Source organism: Strix aluco, chromosome 2 (assembly GCF_031877795.1).
Source record: "Strix aluco isolate bStrAlu1 chromosome 2, bStrAlu1.hap1, whole genome shotgun sequence".
In the NCBI taxonomy this organism is placed as follows: Eukaryota; Metazoa; Chordata; class Aves; order Strigiformes; family Strigidae; genus Strix; species Strix aluco.
In genome coordinates this window covers 16,605,982-16,633,956 of record NC_133932.1, presented here as the reverse complement: position 1 = coordinate 16,633,956, position 27,975 = coordinate 16,605,982, and the positions used below count along the sequence as shown (strand labels likewise).

The 27,975-nt window shown below is 36.9% G+C and overlaps 2 protein-coding genes across 7 annotated transcripts in view; one reads left to right on the top strand and one right to left on the bottom strand.

Moving 5' to 3' along the window:
* The window catches only part of ARL13B (ARF like GTPase 13B), a 52,764-nt gene that overhangs the window by 19,511 nt on the left and 5,278 nt on the right, over positions 1 to 27,975 (bottom strand). For 5 of the 6 annotated variants that reach the window (XM_074812257.1, XM_074812301.1, XM_074812275.1 and 2 more), the window contains exons 2-4: positions 25,381 to 25,552; positions 23,584 to 23,654; positions 20,951 to 21,200 (exon numbers count right to left, since the gene is read on the bottom strand). In XM_074812257.1, the coding sequence (XP_074668358.1) occupies positions 20,951 to 21,200; positions 23,584 to 23,654; positions 25,381 to 25,439 (380 nt within the window). In that variant the 5' untranslated portion in view covers positions 25,440 to 25,552. Of the gene's footprint in view, positions 1 to 20,950; positions 21,201 to 23,583; positions 23,655 to 25,380; positions 25,553 to 27,975 lie in introns of those variants that run through there. The other variant, XM_074812285.1, reaches the window with a different exon arrangement.
* Positions 715 to 11,651, top strand: STX19 (syntaxin 19). The gene is made up of 2 exons (XM_074816828.1): positions 715 to 795; positions 10,305 to 11,651. The coding sequence occupies exon 2, from the start codon at positions 10,389 to 10,391 to the stop codon at positions 11,265 to 11,267; it is 879 nt and encodes a 292-aa protein (XP_074672929.1). The 5' UTR covers positions 715 to 795; positions 10,305 to 10,388; the 3' UTR covers positions 11,268 to 11,651.

The window sequence follows — 27,975 nt, the reverse complement described above, 5'->3', positions numbered from 1 at the left end:
TTTGTCAATTAGCTTCCATTTTCTCACAGCACTTGTTGCAATACTGACTGTATTCAAAAAATACAGCTGAGGTGCTGTATCTGGAAAAGCAGCATATCCAAAAATAGCTGTCTCCATCTTATGCTCCCCAAGAACTGAAGTGGGATTTGCACAGGTCATACATACACCCCTGCCCGCTTCAGACTTTAGGTCAAACCTATAAATAGAGTTAAAATATTTTTAAGATACTGTGATAAAGGGTAGTATTTTGCTGGTGTGTTGTTTTTTTTTTTTTTTTTTTTCTTTCTTTTCAGGTAAATGCGTTAATAGATCAATGATCTACCCTTGCTTGTTTTTGCCTTCGTGCTTCAGTGTAGAACGCAACCCCTGAGCTTACACTTGTGCTCCATAGGTAGGCAGTGCTCCACTTCCAGCTTACAAGGCCTCTATCTAGGGAGCTGCTCCTTAGACACTTCCTGCTACTGGGCAGCCCCAGCACTGATCCGCCTCTCAGCAAGGCTGGGTTTCAAACAGGCAGAACCAGATTCCCCAAGTAGAAAGCAATCAATTTGCCTGTCTACTGCAGTTGCAGAAGTCAGCTTCTCTCTCACACCACCACTCCTGAAGATGAACCCCTGGAAAACTATATAAGAACTAGAAGCAGAAGGCAGGCAGAAAATACTTAATGGGATGCCACCCAAAACACATTACTTAGGCAAATCTTTGAAACAATGTTTTTCAGATTATACTGAAGCTTAACCTCAGGAGTTCCTCTGTAAAGGATAAAAGAGAAAGCCACCAGCACAGGATTAAAAGGTAAAGACTTTTCTTTTACTTAATGTTTATAAAGCTGCAAATATCAGAAAAAGGCTGTGTAGTGTGGTTTAGAATGGAAATGTGCCTAAGTGTCAAGACACACAAATAATGGATGTCTACTCTGAATGTTTCTCTGGGTGAATATAGTCTCAGAGCTCTGTTGCTCATGCACAGGAATGCTTGCTTTTGAGGCAGTTTTACGCATAAAATGCATATTCTTTAGGGAACACGTCAGAGTTATCTTAAAGGATAGACCTTGATTTTAATTTTCCAAGTCAGAAGAACTTCATTATATAGTAATTTTTCATGTTTAAAAAAACTGTAGGAGGTATACATATGAAAACATAGTTGAAAGCCCAGGATAGTGTCTGTTGGTTTATCACATTAAGTTTGCTGAGTAAGAAGATTTCATATATAAAATCATGCTTGGCTTATTTCAGTTGCACATAAAGTATATTTGGAACTTTAGTGTAACAAACTTACTTTACGCAAGAAATAAAGAAAAGGTAGGCACCAACTGTTTCTGTATCAAGTAGGAATTTTTTAAGCAGCTAGACAGCTTCTGAACTTTATTTTAAGAGTCATGGGAAACAATGTGGAAAGGGAGTGTATGTGTGCATTGGCACAACTGACATCTACAGTTGAGTAACATTATTTCTCTTAGAAGCCAGAAGATATGCCAGAGAAAAACAAAGTCTGAATGCAAACTGTATGTGTTCCTTGACCTGATTCTAAAACATAAATTACTAAGCAAAGAGGAAAAAGAAAAAAATAATCAGTATTAAAGTTTACTTTACAATCCAAAAGATTTGGTGAAAAAAAATCCAGTATGAAATGGACACATTCGTATTTCAGCGATCATCAAAAATCCAAGAAGTGTTACTGAAAGGGTTCCTTTGCGAAAAGGGTATTTTGTGTGAGGGTATGTGCACACACATGTGCGTTCTTGTTTTGCAGACTTGGAGGGTTTTTTAATACACTGTTACTTTCCAATTTACGCATTTCCCTCCACTTGTGTGGGATTCTCATGCAGTAACATAACACTGAAAACTAAACACACTGGGGTACACACTGGGTGGGGTAATCTGTAAAAGTATCTCAGAGATGCTGCTTCTGGGGTTCAGTTTAATCAGAGTCAGCTATCACAAACCCAAAATTTTGGGTCAAACCTGCATGGTGGCCATCAAAATTAAGGAAGAACAAAGCATCCCTGAGGTCAAAATATTACAGTATCAGAACTATCGACATGACTAAAAGCAACTTTAGGAAAATGTATCTTTATGAGAATGATTTATCTAAGATCAAGACTATTTAAAAATATTTAAAAGCTTTTAACTGCACTGAAATAATCCAAAGGGTGAGTGTTAACAGATCTTAAACTACATTCTTCTTTAGCACTCTAAGCCCCTGTGCCTTCTGCACCGTTGACAACAATTACAAACCCATCAGTAACTTTTTACTGATTGACTCTAAAATAAGATGGCTTATTTCATTTCTTTAGTGTGTTTTTCATGCCTTCAATTCTTAAGCAAAACAATTCTTTGAACATTACGGTAAGCTATAATGAAAAACTGGTGAATAAAGTGCTGTAAGATTATCTGCCTGCAAACATCAATTAAGAGTTTGCTTTCATGCAGTTGCAGGGAGATATAAGAGACATTTCTCTAATTCAACCTTTTCCCTAAACAGTTCCTCCAGGTCACATTTAAATAAGGATATTTAGAAATAAGATTCTAAACTCATCTTGTTTATAATATCTCTAGGCAACTCTAGAGCAACTTCATTCTCATACTACCTGTTGAAGTGGTTACAAGAATGTCAACACTTCCAATTTGTTTCATTTTGGTTAAGTGGCCTCAATCTTACCACAGGTCTGAATCATATTCCTATTTACCAAAAACATATTTCTCTGACACACTCTGCTCTGTTATCAGTTTAATCATACCTATTGATCAAATAGGCTGGATACAAAGAGATGTCTGACCTCATATCAAGCATATTATGTTCAGCTTCCAGATGTGTAATTTCAAAAGCAATGACAATAAATATTGCCATATATTTTTGTATGAGATTTACAAAAATTGTAAATATGAATTATTTTCTTATACTCTATTTCATCTTGATATACCAATACCTAGGCAAACACTGAAGTTATTTAGTCAAAGTTGCCTATAAAATACGTTTTTAAAAAAGCTGCCTGGAAATCCTTACATTTATTACAGGTGAGTTTCCAAGGCTGTGGTACGTAGCTATATGGTCTGACAAAGATGAAATGGGAATGTAAAGTATGTGGGATGTTGCACAGTACAAATTTTGAGCCTGCAGTTGTACTGACAGGAAGACAAAAATCTTGAAACTGATTTATAGCGATACAAAGTCATTAACTAGGAGCTCAAAGTATATATCCTATTAAATGGAAAGAATTTCACCTGTCCTCTATCCTGCTGCAGCCCTTTCTCTTGCTCCTAATATATTTTCAAATACTGCTTTAAAATATATCAATACTTGGACCTTAAATATGTGATCTTTTGGCAGAGGAGATTACGGTTTTCTTTCTGGATTTCTGTGACCAGAAAGGTGGCCATCATATTTGCAGCAGCTAATTAAGTGAAGATGCTGATTTCTATTATTATTCTTGCTGGAAATAAACAAATAAACCGAGGTATCTACAATGTATACATTTATTTCTCTCTAGTGCTCATTTCTGAGGTCTCACTGGTTTAACAGTTGAAAAAAACACCATCAAAACATTAAGTAAATTCTTCAGTTTTGCTTTTAATCAAGGGATAATCCATTTCCTTACCAATTACAGAGAACAATCTACACACTAACTGACTTGCAGGGTGAGATCATTGTTTTGTCAGTCAGGACTTGTAGGTGCAGCATGTGTCACCGTAACTGTGACTTATGTCAGTGCAAAAGCATGAACTCACCACCTTCCACTACCCAAAGTATCAGTAGGGAACATGAGAACTGCTGTCTGTAGACATGGAAATGGTCAAGCCTTCCACATCTGCAGCCACACATTCATAACAAAGGTTCCAAAACTGCAAGCAACAATCTCAGATTTGGCACTGGTTCACTGTGCATCTTTGAACCAAATAATTCATAAAATAACAAAACCCCCACGTTTTTTCTAATTGGAACGTAAGAGAAGCACTGACAGCTGTAGAGATTTCAAAAGTATAAAAACTTGTAATATAGATGATTCACAAAGTGCTGTACTCTCCCACTCCACTAATGCTAAAGTCTATACCTTGTATTATTCCCTTCTCTTCTCTCTCAGGATTCTTTCCCATATCGTACAATGCCACACAGTCAACACAAGACAGCTACATCTCCTACATGATTGTGTTACAGATTTCTGGCCAAACAGCCAAGAACATCTCAACTATTTTAAGTAACTAAGGTTCATTTTCCCCCTCTACCTCTCCCTTGGAGAGCTTACTCCAGCAGCATGATTTGGTTACACTTTTCCAGCAACTTTGGACTCCTCCTTACCCATCTTTGAACTCATTTGAATACTCAGACCTGTTTTATTTCATTTGAATCTCATGTTTTCACTCAGTGTCAGAATTTCTCCACCTCCCATGATCTATTTCACACTAATGAGAGAACTCCCAGGCTACCTTGCTTCAAATGCAGCATTTTTATGCTCCTGCATACTGGTCATTTTGGTTTCACTGGGTAGCCTTTTGGCAGTTCTGATGGGTAACATTGTCTCAAGGGGACAAGCAACCAGTATTCCCTCAATGTTAGGTAGTAGGTAATGCCAGAAGCAATGTGCTACAGGTTATTTCCCAGAAACAAAGGCTGACAAGTACAAATGACTTTTTATTTTTTAATATTAGGAATGAGATATCTATTAGCACTTAAGTCCCCCATGCTGAAAATGTTACTTATTTTGTATATACACTGATACAATTTAGCTACCTTACACATTCAAGGGCATCTTTTTTAGGCTCATAACCAGGGCAAGCTCTCTCTACCTTTGGTATTTTCCTGTTGAACCACTCCCACACTTCCACAAACAGAAACTTGACTTTAGAACTATTTTTAAATATGTTTTTCCAAGGACTTATCACCTTAAGACAGAGATGCTTTAAGAGGATATTTTCATCCAACCACCTCGCTGTGTGATAATCCTTGGTTTAAGCATGTTTGTTTACAAAGTATTTAAGTTAAAGGAAACTTTTTAAACAAAGGAGAAAATAAATATAACCTGTAGCAAAATTACTTACTTTAGTTACTTAAGACACATCTTCGGGTAATAGGGAAAGATTCCAAAACACCATCAAAAAGTTCCTTCTTTTCTTGTGAGAATATATGAGAGAGCACAGCCTTTGGAGCAAACTGAAAATTCAACTCAAGCCCCTAATTTTCCCCACAGACTACTGTGAGTATCTTAAACTGTAGGCATTGAAATGGTATATTTGTCTCACTAATTTTTTGTTGTTAAACTTAAGACACTTAAAGCAGTAATCAAGTTCCAGACTAGAGTATCACTCCAAACATTACTCAGATTTATTGTGCTCAAAAATAAGTTATACAGGTTTGTTGGCACCATGTAACAGAGCTATAATGTAACTTCACTGCAGCCTGGAAATGGATTAAAAAAAAAGAAAAAAAAAAAAAAGATTACTTGTAACCTGAAATTCCTTTGGGACATATTGCTTGAAAGTATCCCCTACCCAGTGTCCTTAACTGATTTATAACTAAGAAATAGAAAAACAAACTGACTCTTATTTTTGTTTCAATCATTAAAAAAAAAAAAAGTAGCTATGATGCAGAACACAGATCATACATCTTAAAGAGAGTTCTGTCCCTTGATTGTCTGCAAGTCCTCTTCTCCTAGTGGACCACAGTATGTTAAAATGAACATAAGAAGGCATTCAAATTGCATCAAAGATCAAAAACAGAGCCTTTTGTGTCAGGCATTTTAATGAAGGTGCTGAATAACCATGAAGTAGTGAATAAAACTATAGAAATTAAAATAAACATGAGGTTTTGGTAAGTCAGGGGGTGTGGAGGAAATCAACCAATTCATCAAAGCCAGAAAAGGAGCCATTAAATCTAATCACAACCAGTAACAAGAATTCCATATGATCAGCTTACTTCACATATCCATTTATGCCTTTTAACTTAATGCAGCTCAAATCTCATTTTTGGATGTAGGCTTCCTGTTTACTGGGTCTACTGATAAATTATATAGCTGGAAGAATACTCTATATGGCTGCTTTACAATTAAGCAAAAGGACCTTTCCACTTGCTTTTTTTTTTTTTTCTTTTTTCCTCCTTAAAAAATGGAGAAGATAATATAAAAATTTTCATTTCATTCAAATTCATTATCTTCAAATTTAGGACATACTTTGTCATCATGACAGATTAATAATGGTGGTCCAGTCATTGGGATCTATTATTCCCCTAGTCAGTGTGCTGAGGTAATTGTCATTATAAAGACTTTCCCAGCCACATATGTCACCAGTTTGACTAGAGAGATTCATAACCCTGATGAGCAACACAGTAAAGTTATCAGAAGGCAAAGACTCTTGCAATACCCTTAAAATGTATTTGACAAGGATGTGAAAATTGCATTTCTGAACCTGTCAACTATATATAACTACATACAAAGATGCCTACCAGAAGAACAAATACAAACTTAACCACCAGTGGATCTGCATGATAAAAACATTGCGAGGGGCGGGGAGGGAAGCCTTTCTAGAAGATAAGGTATGCCAGAATGACCAAACTGAAATGCCTAATGTGCATTCCTACTTTTTCTCCTCAAATACGTGTATGAAAGTACATCAATAATCCTTGAACTCTGAGTACAACTTAGCTACTGGGCAAAGCTGGGCCCAATTCTTCCTCCTTTCCCTTCTTTACCTCTGCCACCTCCTCCCCAAATCCATCCTATAGCCCTGTCTGTTCTTTGGCTGTTTTCAATCTTACATTGCTTCTAAGTGTGAACAGAGAAGGTACAGTGCCACAACAGTTTGACTAAGTTATTGTAGCATATTATTAGAGCAACTCCATTTTTAACTCCATCTTTTATTAAAGACTGGCTAGCAGCTTGTGATTCCAGCTGCAAACATATGGTTTCAGCATCACTAACAGTTCAGATAAGACTACAGAGCAGCATTTATGACTGACCAGAAACATAGGCAAACCTCACCGATGCTCTTCAGATGTATATGTGCAAGAGCAGGGCCATTTCTAAACATAGTCAATAATTTGAAGCTACAGTTTAACAAGACAATGCTTTCCCATCTACTGATTTGCTTTGCTTTTACTACAGTCAGTCTCTTAGCTGTTTGAACCCAAATTTTCCAACCTTTGATGAAGAAAAAGTCTGATGAGGATGTGCTAGGCTGTGCTACTTTATCACTTCAAAAGGATCATCTTTTAAGATCTTTTTTTGAATGTAGGGGACACACTAAGTCACTGCAGTGCTTTCAGTCCACATACTCCATTTACTCAACCCTAAAAGAACAGGCATATTCTCCCTCTATTGACAAAAACTTCAAGGAAATAGATCTTTCATCTCAATCAAAAGAATAACAGGATGTGCCCCTATACATATACACAAACACACAGAACAACAACAAGGACTCAGTATATGAACAAAGCTTGTTGTGGAATACCCAAGAAGTCAACCTAACAATTTTCCAAGGTTATCTTTGTCATGAAGACATCCTTATTTATTTGAAACCAGCATGCATTTCAGTTGCCAGTATAATCAACCACATTTATTGGCAAGCACATTCAGTGGCAGGTTTTGAAGGCAAGCCCGATAGGATATAAGATACGAAACTAGAGTTCAATTGCTTACATTCCAGTCTTTAGTTAGTTTGATGTTTAAATGAGAAAAAAAATATTCCATTAACAGCAATCCTAAGCATTTTCCGCTTACTTCTTAGCAATTTGATACTTGAGAATATTTGCAGATTTGCAATTCTGTTGTTTTGGTTTTGTTGTTTTTTTTCCCAAAGGAATACAGCTATTTCAAGACCAATGCCCCCCAAACATTGAAAAGTAGATGTCAATTGTTAATGCATACACAAATTGAAGATGAAGCTCATTATTGTTCTTATGCCCCTGTGTTTAACTTACTTTCAAACCACGGAAGATATGAAAAATTGGTAACTGCCCTTTTGAGAAATTGTACTGTGTTCTGAAGGAGTAACTGAATGACTGCATGCATGTATTAGACCTTTTCAGTAATTACTTGCATTCTCTTAGATACAAGAAAGTCTTGCCACCTCACATCATAAGCATTAACGGTGCCCTTAGAACTTGCTTTTAATCACAGGCTTGTCAAGCCATGCTAAATTAACATGGGTCAACAGATGTGTTAGGCTATACTAAAACACATTTTCTGGTCACTTCTCTGAAGCCTTGTTTAGCGCTCCTGGTTCCTTTCACATGCCCCAGGCTGAACTTTCCCTGTGGCAGTCTCCCTTGTGCCAAGCAAATCTGAAACATTCCTAAAGAATGTTATCTTGAAGAAATTGCTTGAGTTCTGCTGCAGGGAGATACACAGCAAGTTAGGCAATGAAAAGGAAATACTGTAACAAAATTAATGCATGTTGCATTTTCCCCACCCCTAAGTAACGTTTTCCAATAAATTACTTGCAAGCTTGCCTGATCACAAGTCTCAGGACATTACTGTAACTTCTAATGACTGGCAGGCTTTTTGGATTCTCTTGAGATGAATCAACAAACACTAAATTCAGATATTAAGGCATTAAGGGGAAAAAAAATAAAAGCAGTAAGGGAAATCCATGCTAGGGTAGAATATCAACATTCTTTCTCACGATTGATCTCTGTAGCATTTCAAGTTTTGTTTTTCAGCTAATCCTCCTGCAGACAGCCAGACTTAAGTCTGTGGAAGACATGTTCACACTGTTCAATTCCATGATTTATATTATGCGAAAATCCATTTAGGGACTTTAAATATTCATAAGGGAGCAGAGGTACCGCAGCAGTATCATTTCAAGCTGTTCATCGTAACAAAATCGTTTGCATATTGACAGGTTACTGGATTGATCCTTTGCAGTTATTACAAAGGCATCATTTTGGATACTATAGAGAAATACTACTTTGCTTAGTAAAAAAAAATTAAAGAAAAAATCTTCAGAATTGGGATTTAAGAAGAAACACACCTATAAAACACTATTATTTCAGAAAACTGCCCTGAAACCTCTGAAAACAGCCAAAAGATACTACTGTACTGTTTAACATTTACACTTGAACAGCTCTTTGAAAGACACACATTTGATTTAACCAGAAGATGCCTAAGTAAAAATCCCATCATCTTCTAGTCCTGAACATTTTATTTTTCACAAAAATTTTCCATTCTTGATCCTAATCCAAGGAAAACATTCATGTAGAGTTTGAGGAAAATACTTTCTTCCCTATAATTAAAAATAGTTGAACTTAAATATCTATGTTCTAAAACATACACAATAGAAACTTTCTCTTAATTATATCTCCAGTAAAGCTTGCACAACAGCTAGGGTAGAAAACAGAACTAAATCCAATTTCTATTAAATAAGAAACAGTACTGAATTGTATCCCATTATGGTGCACAAAGTACATTTACATAAATTTTATGAAGGCTGCAAATGACAGTGTAAGAATAGATGACAGGAATTCAAAAAAGGCTTAGAAAATTTTCAAGCTGCAACATTAGTGATATGGATCCACCTCTATAAAAACTCGGACATTAAAAGAAGCATTTTCATTCTAAATTATTAGAGTTCTGTTCTGTTTTGCTGTAAAGTTAACTGCTTCAGTTACTATCAGTTTAACTCCCCAGGCAAGGGAAGGCAATGAAAATGGAGAAAGGTTTTTCAGTGTGGCTAAACTAAAAGTCTAAGGTAGCTGATTCATGACAGAACACTGATTCACTAGACAGACTATCTCATAACCTCAAAAGCTGAAGTGTGTGTTTCCCACTGAGTATCCAAAAATGGAGCAGCAGATTCACTTCTACATCCACAAAGATTTAAAAGTTGATTAGTTTTCATCAAATAGAGAATTACGATAAAATAAGAATTTGAGTTACTCCTCCTCCCCAAAATAAAAGTCCTCTCCACATGCCATATTCCTCATTGTTCTAAGTTCTGGACCCTACACCACAAATGTACCACAAAAATGGACTTGGGCTGCAACGCACTGTATGAGGAAAAAACACTATAGTGAAGAAGCTGAGGGAAGACTGTTAATTGTGCCCATCTGAAGATAAATTAAAAACTTTAGGTTATGATTAAGTCCTACAGAAACCGGATTAAATGGCGGAGTGTGCTGACACCACCTATTTTGTACGTTTGTTCAGAATACCTACCACTTCCAATTCATTGCTACATTTACTTTATTTTTGAGCAGAGGGAAGTAGCTCTAATCTCCAAAACTAGTATGTATACATATAACTGCTACATATAACTGCTAACTAATATGTATACATATAACTGCTAACTTTGATTGTTGTTACACTTTGATTACAGTGAAACGAGAAAAAAGATATTGGAGTTAACTCCCTGTGTTGCAAGAGCAGGAAAAAACCTGAAAAAAACCTGAACACAAAAACCATGAGAGACCGCCTCCAAGAGCTTAAACTGAGAGCTAAGGAACTACAGATAGCTGGAGAAAACAACGGTGCCATTGTGCAAGAAGAAGAGCAGGAGGAGTTTGAACAGCAGGCCATTATTTATGAGAAAGAGCCCATAACTGAGAGGCACTTGCATGAAATCCAGAAGCTTCAGACTGAAATTAATAATTTGGTGGAGGAAGTTCATAAATTCAGTCAACAACAAAAAAGCCTAGTATCTTCAATGAGAAGATTCAGTGTCCTTAAAAAGGAATCTAACATAGCAAGAGAAATAAAAATTCAAGCAGAGCACGTACGAAAATGTTTGGATGAACTGTCAAAAACAGTGAAAAAAGCTGAAAATGAACATGGGCCATCACGTGCCACAGTAAGAATTCTAGCTTCTCAGCATGCTTTCTTGTCCCAGCGTTACCTAAGTGCTATGCTCTCATACAACGATGCTATAACTGCTAAGCAAGAGAAATGCAGAAGATTTATTGTCCGTCAGCTGGAAGTAGCTGGTAAAGAGGTATCCGAGGAAGAAGTCAATGACATGCTCCAACAAGGAAAATGGGAGATTTTCAATGAAAATCTACTCACTGAAGTCAAAATAACCAAAGCTCAGCTTTCGGAGATTGAACAGAGACACAAAGAACTAGTCAGTCTGGAGAACCAGATCAAAGACTTAAAGGAACTTTTTATCCAGATATCAATTCTGGTGGAGGAGCAAGGGGAGATGATGAACAACATTGAAATCAGTATGAACAACACTCAAGAATACACTCAAGTATCTAAAGAAAAATTCGGGCTTGCAGTCAAGTATCGAAAAAGAAACCCTTGCAAAGCAGTATGCTGCTGGTGTTCTCCATGCTGCAAATGACAAAAAAAATAAACTGTTTAAGATATCAATGGCTCCTACTTAGTAAACTGATCTTGTAAGAGAGCCTCAGGATCCCTCGATTGCTTCATTTTTCTTCCCATTTCCCCTTCCACAGAGCTCTCAGGAAAAACTGCATCTGTTTTTCCAGAATTAGAAGAATGCAAAGAATTTTATGGTTTTCACAGAAACACATGAACTAGGGGAAAGGATCAAAGGACACAAGTGACACTTTTTTGTTGTGTTTTTTTGTTTGGTTTGCACCACAATGTGGCAACAAACTACCTGTTATTTTGGGAAGCATTGAAAATATTGTTAAATCTCAAAGACAGGATTCATAAGAACGGTTTAGTTACCTTTTACAAAATAATAATTAGTGGTTTTAATTGCCTTATGGGTTTTTAGACTCATATTTACTTGATTCAAATTCTAAGTTTTTTCTTCCAGGAATCTGAAATTCTACAAAAAAAAAATCTACACATAGAGCAGACATTGTTAGTAAAACAAACAAGAAGTCAGAAAACAGTTATCAGGAGTCTTTCAATACTACCTCTGTAGGAAAAGTTACTTACAGGCTTACTTACCTACTTAACACTATGAAATAATGCTCATGTTATAGTAGGACAGTGTGCACTGTCTTATGGAATGTAAAACGGACATTGCGTTATTTACTTTAATAACACCATGCTGTATTTCTTACAGATAGGTGTCAAGCTGATATTTTCTGAACACATTAAAGACCACTAGCAGCAGAAGACCACAACACCAAACCTACGGGGACATTTGTTAGCAGTCTGCTGAGAAGCCAACCATTAGTAAACTGACATAGAGATATTTACATTATTCAAAAACATAGGCAGACCCCTACTAGGTAAGGATAGGGGAATATGATACTTTATTACAGTGGTAAGACACATTCTTACTGCTGCTAGCTTATCTAAATATGCAGTTGCCTCTGCAATCTCACTAGTACAAAAATGAAGGAAAAAAAGGTAATAAAAAATAGAACTCCATCCTTATAAAAAGAAACATAATCTAGAACCAGAGAATGATATAGGTTGGAAGGAACTTCTGGGGGACATCCAGACCAACCTCTTATTCAAACTCTTGCTCAAATTAAGACAGGAATTTCCCTGGTTGCAGCTCTTGTCCACCACTTCTCACCCTACCACCACGCCTCTGAGAAGAGCCTTGTTCTGTATCTTCACAACAAATGCAGCTCTCTGACTCTCCTCATCTGTCACACGCTCCCATACCCAAGCAGCGTGGACTCACTATAGTATAATTGCATTTGTCTTCACGGTCTTCTTGTAGTGGGAAGTCCAGAACCGGACACGGTATAGGACATGCGCTTATTTGTACTACTACAGAAGTGGCCAGAAGAACTAGTTGAGGGTTTCCAGAACTCTAAATGGCTCCATGAAATTCTGCCAAGTGTGGAAACCTAGGATCCTCATGCAGGTATGCAAAATAGATGCCTAAAGTACTAAATATGAATACCTACCCAGAGAACCTAAAACAGAGCAGCTAGCCACTGACTCAACATGTCCCTGAAGATACCTTAGATGTTCTTCATGAAATAGCTGAATTAGCAAGACATGAGCTATACCACTACTTTATTTTGCAGCAGCAGTTATTTCTACAGTGAAGAGAAACAAGCAGATGCAAAGTGCTTCTGCTTTCCGTAGTCCCAATGGTTGGTTTCTGCTCTGTACCAAATCCCTTTTGGAGCTGAATGAGAAATAGTGCTCTAATGCAATTTAACAGAAAATAACAATGCAACTGAGATAAAAAAGTTACTTCCAAAAAGAAAAAAACAACCACTAAAACCAAACACCAAACCAGGAATATATTTCTGAACTCCTTTATGCTGTGCAAAGACACAATCAATATCACTATATCTGGATACAGTCAGAGAAGTCAGAACAAATTGCACTGCAATTCTGCAAGACACTAAGTGAACTAGATGTCTTTAATTACATCTAGTGAAAAAAAATTAAATCAATCTACTATCAAAAGGCACTACTGATTTTTTTCCACATTGCAATATTTATAAATAGTTGCATTCCTTCCATCCAAGCTTAAAATTGCAACTGAAATTAACTGATATCAAAGTACAATCAGATGCCTGAACCTTAAAGTGAAGAAGATTATTTACACAGTAGCGATGAAAAATAAAATTAGATGACATCACTGATACTATTCCATTAAATAATTTCCCTTAACTGTTACATATATGGAAGATACCTTTACATTCCAAGGGCAGAGCAGAAACTAGGCAATAAGCAATACAGAGAAAAAAGTTGCTATGGCTAACATGATCTCTCATATACGCATATGTATGCATGTATGTATATAAATGTAACACACAGAAATAAGCACTCCACAGAAACACCATCCCATCTTCTTTTCCTGTTTTTACTTTTAAAAAAACCAAAGGTACATAACTGATAGCCCTTTCCTTCTCTCCTGGGCCCTTAAAAAGAAAAGCATTATGGTACTTCTGTGAAGTATTATTGCAGCCAGCACTGACAGAAGAGAAACCCAAAATACACCACCTGTTCACACAGCATCCCCCATGCAGGAGCGTTCACACAAGCACCCTTATTTGAGAGAGAAACGTGTTCCTGGGCTAGCCCTTCCTCTTCACACAACAGATATGTTTCTTTGAAGTAAGCATGGTCTTGTTAAACAAAAGCTGTACTTTAAATCCTGGAATAAAACTCAAGTTTCACTAATACTCAGGAAGATGGCCACCTATCCATACACAAGTAAATAATTCAAGTAGTTTTCAGCTGTATATTGGTTAGAAAATGGCAAAACAGAAACATAGTAACACACTGCAGAAGAACTAAGAGCGAAAACCAGAAAGACTTGTGGAAAGCTTTCTCTTAATACGAGGTGCTATTAACCGAAAATAAATAGTATTAGCTACAACTTACATTGACATCATGAGAATTTGATATTGTGCATTCAAAATGATTAACAGCAGAAATTTTGCAGTAATCATTAAAATAACTTTCCAGTGTTTTTTTAATTACATAGTTATGCAGAAGAGCCAACAAATTAAAGCAGAGCTGCTAGTGTTCTAATAAGAAATGTGAAATATTAATAGCTATAATCCCTCATCACCAAAATAATGGGTAGAAAGTAGCTTTCTACTAAAAAAGAATACCTGCCCAGCAATCTCTCTGGTATAAAAATATCAGCCTTAGGACATGGACTTGTATTTCCTCTTGCAAGTGTTTCATGTCAAACTAAAAAAAATCAAACACAAAACCACAAAAAAACCCCAACAAAGACAAAAATAATCCCAAACAAAAACAGTATTTGCCTACATAATATGAAATCTAAGTATTCCTTTCTCATAAAAAGACAAAAAAAATTTTCTAAGAGAAGAAAATTTAAACTTGCATACCTATATAAGTCTTGAGGATGCTGACAGAAGAATTGGCCCATGAACATAAGAACTGCAGGAATTCTTGTTTTCTACAACTCAATTTCCCCATACATAACAGACTGATTAACTACTTAAGCACTTAAGTATTAAACGAGGCCTACATGAGCAAAGCAAATATAAATTAAATAGTAACAATGAAGTAAAAAAAATGCTAAACAAAGTTTAACGTCTTCAGATAATTTGTACTAAGAGTCAATAACAGCTAATACCATCGGCACTTTAGGAAAACTGTCTTAAAATGATACTGCGATACCTCCACGGGTGATGATAGATAATACGATGCCACAGTACCAGTTCAATTTGAAGAAAGTATCATACTGAACAGTATCAGAACTCCTATATTCCCATACTGCTGTAATACAGAGCATCTTGTACCAATCTTATGCCCACATTGCACAATTCAGCATATTCTCTTTCCAGGCTACTGGGCTCCCACTTCTCTCTGAATAGTGCTCAGGCTTGCTATCCATTTCTTTATCAGGTAGGATGACGAGCAAGAGTTTTCTTCCCCTTTACCCTTCTTCTGTCAGCAGTGTCTTCTTACCCCTGGCAAAAAGCAGAGTTGCCACGTGCGCTATGGGATTAGTGTACTATGGGATTGGGGCACACCACAATACAGTTGATTGGGATGGAAGAAGAGATGGCAAAAGGAAGAGCGGGGCAGCGACTCCAACTCTACTTTGCTCTGTAATGAAGGTTGCATCTCAAACTCTTTAGTAATGGCACCTGTTATTCATTGTGAAATGAGACCCATCTACCCATGATAATTCATGGCGACATCTTGCTAGCACACTTACAGTATAAAGTTGATTATGAAAAAAGACATCAAAGATGACATGCAGTGATTTTCAGTGCTTTTCAGAAAGGACTGTTTCTTGTTTTGGCAGATGTAAAACAAAATAGGAAAAATATTCTGGGGAAACATTCTGTTATTCAAAGAAACAATAGAAATAGTATATTTACTGGGAAAAGATAGCATTTAAAAAACACCAGCTTTTAACTTTTTTTCTTAAAGTCACTTTTTCCAGAATAAACCACATACATTTCTTCTACTGAAAAGATTTTAAAGTATTTGTTGTGGATACAATTTTCCACATACTTCATGAAAGAACTGAAGGCCTCATTTGCACACCTCCCTATACATTATGATTAAAATCCTTTTACTGCACACATCACAGTCCTAGCTGGACAACATACCCAAAATTGTTCTCCCACCTCTCCTCCCCTGCTTCTTCCCAATGCACACATTAACTTAGTTGCTCACCTGGGTGATAAATTATAACTATACTGTCTTTGGGGATAGTGCCAGAGAGCAAGCTCTGGCCTCTGGATAAAGTGTTGTGGACTAGCACCCATGTACACTGTTTGGAGGGAAGAGCTTCTGGAGATCCCCCTCTGGAGAGGACTGGTTGCATCCACACTACAGCACTTGACCCCAATCTCTTGTGGCTGCACATGACATCCCTCTGGCCTTAGGACTTACATATATAAAATCATTTTTTCTAAAATTCAACATGTCCAAAATAACAATCAGTGCAACGCATCTCATGAAAGAACTGTTCATGCTGATATCATATGGTTAAAGTTTTGGGACATAGCATGAGGGTATGTAGTGTGCAAGACCTGCTGATGCAGTGTTGGAGACCTATCCTGATTAGTAGGAGCTGAAGTCGGTATGGTCTACACCCTTATTATCTGACCAAACTACAGTGTTATGCAAACATGTCCTCTCAGAAAGGGGGAGGACATGTAACTGTTTCTCTCCAAGAAGGAATAAGTGAATCAGCTGCCACATATACAGTATGGCTTATTGTGGTGACAGCACCCAAAGAACAACAAAAGGGGGGAGAGGGAAGGGAGTGAATGACTAAATCTCTCAGTGTAGACAAACCACATAATTACTGTGCTGTTCAAAATGGAAAGAAAAAAGTTTAATTTGTCTACTTTCATTAAGGACTGTGTGTCAAATACTTCCAAGTCTTTGCTGGTGACCATTAAGTGCATCACTGTTGAAGTTTGCTCCTATTCTTGGGGTTTTTTCTGTGTGTTCTTTTTTGTTTTGGGATTGAAGTTTTTCTTTGGGGGGGAGTTGGGTTTTGTTTGTTTATTTTTAATTTTTTTAACAACTCCAACTCCACATCAGTAAATGAGAAAATCTCAAAAGTGAATGAATCTACAGAGCACCGAACAAATATATAGAGCAGTGGACAAACCTGCCACCACATAACAGCAAACAACCAGAGAATACTTTTATTTAAATGTTACTATCAGAGATGTTTTTACTGTAATGAACCAGACTCCATAGTTATAAACAACATTATCTTTTTATAGGAAGAAACATACAGTTATCTAAATTAGAATATGTTATTTTCTTTCTTAAATCTTTAAAAAGGAGATATATTTAAATAAAGGAACTTCATGATTCAGCATATATTTTACCCATTACCTCACATCAAAATTTGTTTACCTGAGCAGAAAAAGTGTTTTCCCCACTACTTTTTTAGATCATTTTTGCAAGGACAGTTAGCTCCTACAATAACTGTAGCGCTGACCTCATACAGGTAGAAGAGAGAGAGCAAAAATTGTTTTAATTTATTCACTTCACCTATTCTCAAAGGTGACAGACAGCAGTCCTTCGCTTGTTGCACCAAAACCAGACACAGCATGTGCTTACCCAGACAGAGAGGAAATACTGAATGGAGGAAGGGAAGAGAAGGAGAAAGAGGGTAAGACTTCAGGAACTAGTGAGAGAAGTCAGAGTATGTAAGAAAAGGTGAGTATATTAGGGAATGTGTTTATTCATTAGCACAGAGTTATACAAATTGGATTTTATTTCCTCTTGGAATTATTACTGAACAGCCAATTTTCCAAAAGCATTCAACAACAGCACTCCTCTTCATCCAAATCCTAAGAACTTTACAAGTAAATCAAGATGAAAGTTCCAGTAAGCATTAATTTACCTAACAGGGAATGCAACTTCTGTTTCAAGTTCTTTTATGTATGATGAAGTTGTCCATGGTATAAAGGCAAATTAGGAAGAGAACTCCCGACAGATCAGAATTCTTGTCCAGAGGCAAATTCTTGCTTCCTTACCATTGTTACCACTCCAGTATCACTCCTTTCCAAGTTTTATTAACTAATAAGGAAAATATTACACAGCACAGCCACAAATATGATATTGCTAACCTGATAACTGGTATGTTCCTTTACAAATACACGAAAGGAATTTTCTGATGAGCAATGGTTTATTTCAAAGGTCTACCTTAGCTACCAGTCATGAAGACTTTATTTTTCCCCCAATCCAACTGGCAAGATCAGTTTTGTCCAGATAGATGAAAGCCCGTAAATGCAAAAGAAAAAGGTAATTCTGTCTTTTTGATTATTGTCTACCAGAAGTACACAAAAGGAAAAAAAAAATGAAAAAGAAAAAAAGGCATAACCAGCAGGTTATTTCAAAGACAAACAAATGCTAGGTACACACAATGACACACCTGATACTGCATATATGCTGCTGCCTTCAAAAACCAGAATGGACTTGCATCCAGTCTTAGAGCATACCTGCATATACTTCATTGTACCAGATGCTGCATATAGCACAAATTAGGGTAAATAACATTAGACTAAAATCAGTGCTGATCATTGAAGTTTTTGGTCATTGGTTCCAGTATAAACATTTCAATTGTTTCATTCTGATCAGGTCACCAATACCTCTTTCATCATTCTTCAGCACAGACACACTTTGAAGTTACAGCTCGCTCCTTTTCATTCCTTTAGAGCTTAGGTTCTTTTACTAGTTTTTAAGATGATAATTGGTAATTAATAAAACATTAATAACTGCTTTGTATTTAAGCATAAAAATAACACAGTAGAGAAATCTATGCACCTACAGACATCAGAGAATAAACAAATTACACCTGTTTTTCTGCTTCTCACTGTTTATTTCAAGTGCTGGAGGGAAGCAGTAGCCCAGACCAGACATGCACTTGTGGAGTGTGGAAATCACACAGAGAAAGACTGTCTCTCCTCTGGCATGAAATTAGAACAGTATTCTATTAAAAGATAAATAGATTGTGCTCTGCACTGCAAAAGCATGGGAGAGAAGGGAGTTACTTAAAGTAAACTTCACCTTTCGTGGATTTAATACTCAGAGGACACTGCATTGTTTTCAGTAAATACCGGCCTTCACACATACATGCACAGACTAAAATGCACTAATTAGAAACTTAGCAAGGTATTAGGGAACTTATTGCTACGTGGATACCAAATATTAAAAAAACCCAAGCAAACAAAAAACAAACAAAAGCTGAATCTCCTTAGAAAAGGAAAAATCAAAAAAGGACAACTTTCACCACAAATTTGGAATCTGCTGTTTGCTTTATTCTGCTTTTGACACATTTTCATTTTTCAGTTTTAGGGACTCAAAAGAAAAAAGTTGATGCCACAGAACTCTTATTTGGCAAGTATAAGTGACGGGTATTTGCATCTCCAACCAAAGGCATCTTCAGGGAAGGAAGGCGCATGGGACCAGTTTAATCCCATTTGCTAAGGACTCTATTTCCATACCACAGACACCAGGGCTTACTGACCAAGCCTTCCTGCTTCACAACTTGCAGGCTTCACAATATAAGAAGTGCTTCAAATACTGGAACAAATTCTAGGGTTTACATGATGTGAACATGCCAAGAGTAGCACAGCTATGCCATGAACACAGACACCAAACAGAAAGCAAAGACAATTCAGGAAAGAATTCATAACTCAAGATGCCAGGCTCATATAGGGAGCATAAAACAAAGAACTACTGGATCCCTCCACATAACTGGGACATTGCAAGAGCAAATTCTGTTCAAAAGCTTGAGGCTCAATCAATTAGAAGGCAATACCATCAAACAACTTAGTTTAGTTACCATTAAACTCTCTGCAGGTACAGCCAGCCACCCGAATAAACTCTATTACGGGATTAGGGCATAGAGATTTCTATGAAAATAACCCTAAAGTTGCATTTATTTAGAAACATTACACAGCTGTCAACTGTCACAGTTGCATTTGCAGAACAGGTTTGAGTTTAACTGGCTGCATTAAGTTGGTTTTATTGCCTTCCCTGTACTAATGACATTTAGATAGCAATGGAATTTAAAATCTAATCTATTTTTCAATTTATACACCATTAGCTTGCTGAACTACACTCCACTTGACCAAAAAAATTAGCCAGTTTCACCCTCAAACCATCAGAGCATCACTACTTCTTAAGAGGCCTCTCCTCTTAGCTTTACAGATTCTTTACGATCTAACAGACATGTTGTGTATATACTGCATTATAGAGGTCTTATGTCCACCAGACATATTGTCCTGATAAACCATTTTAAACTTCCATACTTTATAGTGTAACTTCAAAAGGGTATTTGTCCTCAAAGACCTTTTGTGTGGCTAATCTAATAAAATATGTTATTTCCAATATTTTACAAAACCTAGTTTTTAAGCAGAGAAGTTCATGAATCTATCTGTTCTGTGACAGAATGTCTCTAGACCTTTTGAAACTTTAAGTTGGGTATTTTAAATTAAAACACATGCACTGAAACAAAAGCATATGTCAAATACTATTAAAGTAGGCCTTCTTTAACAAAATTTTGCTGGTCATGTATCAGCAGCACCACCATGTGTTAAGTGACCAAGATATTTATTGCTGAGAGATTACTGGTATTGCAGGATATAATCAACCATTTACAGTTTAAGTAACTGATGTAGGCCTAAATAGTGACAATATTTTTACACCATGTTGCCATGCCAAACTTGGAAAGTCTTCAACCTACCATAGCATTTCAACTAATATTAGAATTTTACAGGATTATAAAAACCCCAATAACTTATTATTTTTCCACTGCTAATGAAAGAGAGAGAAATAAATATTCCTGAGAAGGAGTAAATAAGATCTAATGTCAGATGCAGTGAATGGATTCAGTATATCACCGTCTACAACTCAAGAGGGAAAGACACACAGAAAGACAGAAAAGGCTTTGTTCACTAGTATGACACTAAGATTGGCATAAATACTTCAGAAATACTGCAAAACTAAATGTAATATTGCATGGTGTTAAAGTTACAGTAATATTAGTGTACTTTATACTTATGTTTGTACTACATAAGTATAATACTTTTTTAGAAGGTGTATCGAAGGTCAAAATTTACAAAATTTCAGGTTATTAGGAGAACATTTATTCACATTACTTACACTAACACAGGTTTTCCTGATATTTTAGGGCTGTTTAAAACTTCTATCATGGCTTGCTTTGTTTCTTCCATTCTTGCAATGTCACTGGAATCCACAACAAATATTACACCGTAGGATTCGGCATAGTAATTTCTCCAGATATTTCGAATTCGTTTTCCACCTCCTAAATCAAAGATGGTGACTTCAAAGCGTCCCTGTTTAAGGTCAATCTTGGAAAACCCGACTGTTGGAGCCACGTCTTCAGGAGACTCTGTCAGAGTTCAAAGAAGAAAGCCTTCAGTAAAAAGTGTCCTTAGTTATTTAGAGGATTTTACATTTTGACTTGTGAAGCAAAATTCCTATTTTAAAAACATGAAGCAAACCCTCCCTGTTAAGTGACACTATATTGCTAACCACATATTTTTTACATTAAAATTTTCCCTCTCCTCAGGTAATTTCAAATTAAAACACTAGTCTCTCAACCAGATACTTTACATTAATTTAGATAGAAGCACTGGGGCCAGGGGCAGGGGTGGGAAGAGCCAAAAATGCAATTTTTAATATTTAACACCACAGTTAAATTGCAGTGGTGTTTAGTGTACTGCAGTTTCTACTTTCCCCCTCATCACAAATGCTCCCAGTCTGAACAGTTATACAGCATTTTCATGGTATTAATCCAAGTCTGAGAAGGAAAACAAACAAAACAGTTAATACATTATGACCTGGGAAGCCTTGTGCTCTGCCAAATTTATTCTTTATCCCTCACGGTTGTCAAAACAGCTTCACAAGTTCAAACCAAGGGCTGAGATGAAGCAACTGAAACCATGTTCTTCTGAGATGTAAACTATTTGATTCCCTTTAATCAAGAACAGGTTTTGGTCTTTGTTTGTTTATTTTTATTTATTTATTTAGTGTGCCATTCAATATGCTAAAAAACTATAGCTTTTTAATTAATACTTTTGCTTGCTGTCTCCCTTTTCGGAGAGCAAAGAAAGCATGTACTTGCCTCACACCACTAAGCTGTCTCTGCAGGGGTGTGTTAATTGGATCTCTGCAACTGTTTTACATAGCTTGGTAGCACAAGACAGGAGAAACAGATGTAAAATTCAGCTTGTTGAGAGGAAGAAATGAAGGCATGGTCTTTATCCCATTTTTTCCCCAGAAAAAGGACTTTTAGAAATAACTGTCAACATTTAGCTAATAAAGGCATTAAAATTGGTTTTGAAACAGAATGGAAAGATAGATAATGAAGCACTCATGTTTTCAGGGCAAAGATTCAGGAATATAAAGAATATTCATAATTTTATTCACACTTTAGCAAATCTATGAAGTTACATAACATGCGTAAACAGAAAGTCGAGATGGAGTCTCCAAGTCTGCCGAAACACTACTTAAGTACACTCTTGTTATTACACAAGGTGAAAGTTATTTAGAAAGACAATCCCACAAGGGGGGAAAAAAACCCCTAGAGAACTTTTGTTTTCATAAGCACAAGTTTTATCTCAAATTATATCCTGCTTGCATGTGTCACTGGATGGTGGAAAGTACCCTCCAAAATCAAGTGGTCTCTTACTGAAGTATTTGCCTAGAAAATTGCCTGTGTTTTTCTGGTGATAAATAATGATATAAAGTATGTATCACTAGAACCATCCTTTATGTTATATACATACACAGGCGATTTCCTTCTTTTGAACTTTTCCCTCATTAAATATACTTACAACACTGATTTTTATATAAAGTTTACCGCTGTATGCATGTTACTGGTCACCTGAAAGCAACTTCAGCATATGCACATAAGAAAAAAAAAAAAAAAAAATCAGGTCCATTGATTTCTCTGATGTATACAAAGATGTGAAACACATCATTAACTAGAATATTTTGTATCATTACATTAATTCAAAGTAATTATTAATTAGAGTGTGGTCTGCAGTCTTCAGAGTTTCTGTTCTACACTTTCTTTCACTTAAAGCAACTAATGGAGACAGACTGCTTGCTTGTAGCTACAATGTTCCTTCAGCTATTTATTAAACTGCTGAAAAAAACCTTACTCTAGTCCAAAAACACACTATCATGCTCATAAAATTTAAACAAGAACCCAGAACAGATTTTGTTGCAATTAGCATTTTGCACAGTTAACAATACAGTGGTCAACTCAAGGCACATAAGCGCCAACGTACTCTGAACATTTGGTCTTCGTGTTTCCAGGATAATTAAAAACATCTATGGACTAATTTTTTCTGTCTTAAGTGGACTAAAGGCTCTAATACTGCACAGTGCAAGGTCTTAAGCAGCCTTTCTCCATACTGTCTACCTTGCCTCTACACCATACCGTTACCTTTGAAAAAGATGTAGCAAAATGGTAGCAACCTTGCCGAACTACCACTGACTAGTTCTGTGTTAGCCCAGCATAATGTGAAGTGCAGTTGCCAAGGAGCAAATGCAGAGCTTGCTCTGCTACTTCTCCTGTGACATGCTTACTTTGGCAACCATACAACACTTTTGGTGTAATCACCAAAATTTTCTTTCAACAATATGGGAGAGAGAGATAACTTAAGAGATGAAGCAATATTTTCATATTAAAATGATGGAAAATTAGTAATTATACTCTCTCTTTAAATGCTCCATTTAGATGATAAAAAAAAATAATTGCTTACCTCCTTGAATTCCTCGGACTGTAGCAGTTTTACCAGCATTATCAAGGCCCACCATTATTAGTGTCACCTTCCTCCATAAGGAGAAAAAAAAAAAGCAAGATATTTCAAATCTTTTTTCCTCTGGCTAGACATCACTTACTTTATTAAGGTTTTTTTAATACATGCATAGCAAATGTACCACAAAGTAGTTGAAAGAATAGGTATCAAAATACCAAGTAGCAGGCATTGTTACAATTGTGTGGTCAAACCATCCGATTAGACAGAACAGCAGAACAAGCTATGAAATGAGCAGTCTAATATTCTGCTGTAAGTTTCACATGAGACAATGATTGTGCTTTCAACTTGTATCTGCCTGCTGAAATTCGTTTTTACATGGTACTGTAAATTTTATCCTTTTTTTTCTGTGTGGTCATGGTCTCTTTAACAATTTCTGTAATTTCATTTCCATTCCCCTGTATTTTTACCATCTCTCTGCCTCAAAGTTTTGCCTATATGAGAAATTTAATTCTGTCCGAACCAGTGCATCTGCACACACTATACAGTATACAATACTTGCGTAGACAACATCAGATGCTGTAGACAAGCAACACTGGGACTCACTGTGCCTTTGTTTCAAGCAGGAGCAATCTAGACCGCAAACGTGCAAACCAGTGGTGTTGAGTATGTGCAATATATTAGCAAACAGGTATACAGGTTAGAATTTATACCAGGATAGGTTTTTGAGTAAAGCAATAGGAAAAACCTATGTGTATGCCTCAACTGTTCCTCCTATTCACAAAATTGCAAAGGAGTCAAAGGAATTTGCTCAATTTTATGCCCCTTTAAGTGAAGGAATATTAAAACCAGTTATTTCCAGTCTTAAAACTATAATAGCATCATACGTGAAGTATAACTTATGCAAGTTCTTTCAGAACAGCCAAAAACCTCTGAGAAAAGAGCCTAAAAATGAACAGTAGGATCATAAATTATACTTTAACAGCAAGCTAAAATCAGAACAGCCATGAACTCACAATTGTCTATAATACATTGGTGGTGTCAGAAGGCTATGCAAGCCAATATAGTTCTTTGAACAGCAGCACCTTCCGTAAAACCTAAACTATGAAGCACTGAAGAAAAGAACAAATCCTCCTACATGAGTGTGAAGTATAAATAAGTGTGGTGTACCCTTTATTTCCCTTCCCCATAGTTTTTAAAAAGTTTAAAACAAATTATGCACTATCTGTGCATCTCTGCTAAATGGAGGGAAAAGTATGCAGGATGTCAAAGTAAAAGTAACAGAAACAAACAAGAACAGTAGAATTCCATAAGCAAGAATAGATCACTGGACTACCCACAAAATGCAGTATTAAGATACTTAGATAGCAGTAAGAAAACTAGTATTACACTGGGGCTACAGTCTACTCTTATAAACAAAAGTGTTTTAACACATTACACTTCAGAATCTCAAAATGTAGACACTAAATGGGTAAGACAAAAACCAAATAAACTTTACATAAACTTTCTAGCACTACCCCATACTGCTCAACTTGAGGAAACAGTATGCAAAGGACAATATTTTGAACTTTATATTTTCCTGAAGTCAGAAACAAAGTACCTGAATTGGAGATGATTAACATTTCATTTAAGTTCAGAAAATGTATTGATTCTCTCTTGGAGAAAAAAATGACAGATTTTGTCTTGGAATTAAAAAATACGAAACAATGTTACACAGCAAAAAAAGCAAAACATAGGTGAGAGGACATGAAATACAGTTTGGGAAGGTCAGCACAGAAATGTAGAATACTTTCACATGTTTACCTGACAGGTTCCTGCCACCGTTTTAACCAGCTGCAGCAATTGGCCATTAGACTGAACATCCCTCTTCACTAGCCATTCAGAATCATGAAAGCTACAGAAACAATGTGGACAGTCCAGAACAACCCAGGAAGACTGGGAGAGACACTGCAGAGGGCCAGATGTTGTCTTGTCACTGTTAGCAAGAAAAAAAAAAAAAGAAGACATGCATAGTTAGCCCCTCTGTATAACCCGGGCAAGCCATTTCCCTAGCAGCAGCCTGACTATTCAGAGTGTGTCATATTCAGTCAGCCCCATGACAGTCTCATTATGTCTTTTACTTTTCCATCCTCTCAGACTTCATCTGCCCCTATTTTACATATCTGGGCAGCAACAACACAGTACTCACACAAAATACTAATGCAAGACCACTGCACATAAGGAAACCTGCAAGTTAGAGCAGTAAGATACATCAAGCTACGAAATTCCAGTGCTTGCCTTGCTAACACATCCCACAGATCTGCTGATTGGCAGAAAATAAGGACCAATTTCAAGCATGAGTAAGGCTTGTAAGAACATAAAAGAGTAAGACATTAAAAGTAAACAAAGAATGTCCTACCTGTTAAGTAGATTCATTTAACTGCCAATTTCTTTTACACAAAAAGATCCCACAACAAAGAAACTGGGTTCTCCATTGAGTACTTTGAGGAACTGGCAACTTAATATCTAGTAATTGTCACTAAATTAAATGAAGTATCAAGTACTTCCATCATTTTACAATCCCACTTTCTACTCTTTAAGCAGGAGAAAGAAACAGAGAATATTCCTCTTTCTGATGTTGCTCAGTGGAACAAACAATGGAGAGTAACTGTGTGATCGTGTGCGTGTTTATTTGTACAAACACTTACCTATGAAACAGTAAAGCTTACGCAAACCATGCAGTCAAGTGCACAAAGATGCAAGTTTTAAAGCTTAAAACTCCCTTAGTTATTCAGCTACCATAATTCTACTGCAAACAACAGTAACTGTGCAGATAAAGGCCTTTCACCAGCAAGTTTTGGACAATTTTACTTCACGAGTTCAAACCCACAACCTCCCTGGTAGGATGATGTACTGAGTCTGTCTGTTATTTTCTTCACTGCAGCCTGCATGTTGCTGTGCTTTGTATTTTTGGCTAAAACATTTCTGATAATGCACAAATATTTTGGCTATTACTGGACAGTGCTTGCACGGCATGCAGGCTTTCTCTCTTTCCCACTCTGCTCTGCCTCGCTCTCGGCCCAGCCAGTAGGCTGGGGTGGGCAAGAGGTTGGGAGTGGACACAGCCAGAACTGCTGGCCCCAACTGATGGGAGAGATATTCCATAACATATAATGTGCTCAGCAAAAAGTAGCTCAGGGAGAAGAGGAGTTAGGGGGAATGTTCATGGTTATTGCACTTGTCTTCCCAAGCAGCTGTTAAGTGTGCTGAGGCCCTGCTTTCCAGTGAGTGGCTGAACATCTGCCCACTGTTGGGAAGCAGTAATTAATTCCTCTTTTTGTTGTCCTTGAGCATGCAGCTTTTGCTTTCCCCATCAAACTGCCATTATCTCTACCCACAAGTCTTCTCATCTTCCTTCTATCTTCTCCCCATCCCGTGGGAAAGGGAAGTGATCAAGTCACTGGGTGCGTGTTTAGCTGTTGGGAAGGGTGAACACACCACAGTCCTTCTTGGTGCCAACGTGGGGCTAAAGATAATGACAGCTTTGATCTGAGCACGTTATAGTTGTTAATTGGCAGGCTCCTGTGCTGATCACTGAGCTTGCTTACTTTACTGCATATTAGAGTCCAGCACCTGTTAGTGGCTGGAAAAGGCTGTTTAGGCTGCTCCTGCCTTGGGAAAATGCAAAGTTATTTGTGGGATGATGTTTGCTTAAATGCACTTGGTGGGTAATGGGGAAGGATAGGGAAATCCAGTGTGTATCTCAAGGAGATTCAAACTTGGGGGAAAATGACACATGACTTGAGTTGTACATTATAAGAGCACAGCAGGAACCACTTGAACCAAAGGAGGCTGAGCCCTTTGAGGAACCAAGTGAGTGTACCAGTGACTCAATGCAAGTGGATCTTGGCACCCACAGTCACTTCCCCTGCCCTAAGCCACCACCTCCTGAGATGGAGCCCAAGTCATCAACTGTTCTTATTGAGGGAAGGGGCATTGGGGGGGAGATACAGCATAGGTGAAAATATCCATGCAGATGTCATGGGACAGGGAGTGGTGGTTAATGACATATCAATCTCTCCTCCAGATTATCACAACCTTGCAGAAGGAATGTGCACTATCACCTCAGCTCACAGGCTCATATCATATTAGCTCCCATCCTGATCAGTAGCTTAAGCTAAAAAAACAAGTGTATTTATATCAGAGCAGCTGAGATACAGACAGATATTCCCTACTGCTAACTTGCCTCCATGAGCAGATTAACTGAGAGTAGTGACACTTTGAATTACCACAGCAAGTTTCCTAAAGCTTGTTTCTCAAAGTGTTTTTTTTTAACAAAGAAATTCCATACATATTTTCATATTTTAAATTATAACTAACCTCAAACTAAGGTCATTTCAAACGATGCAGAAAACTGAG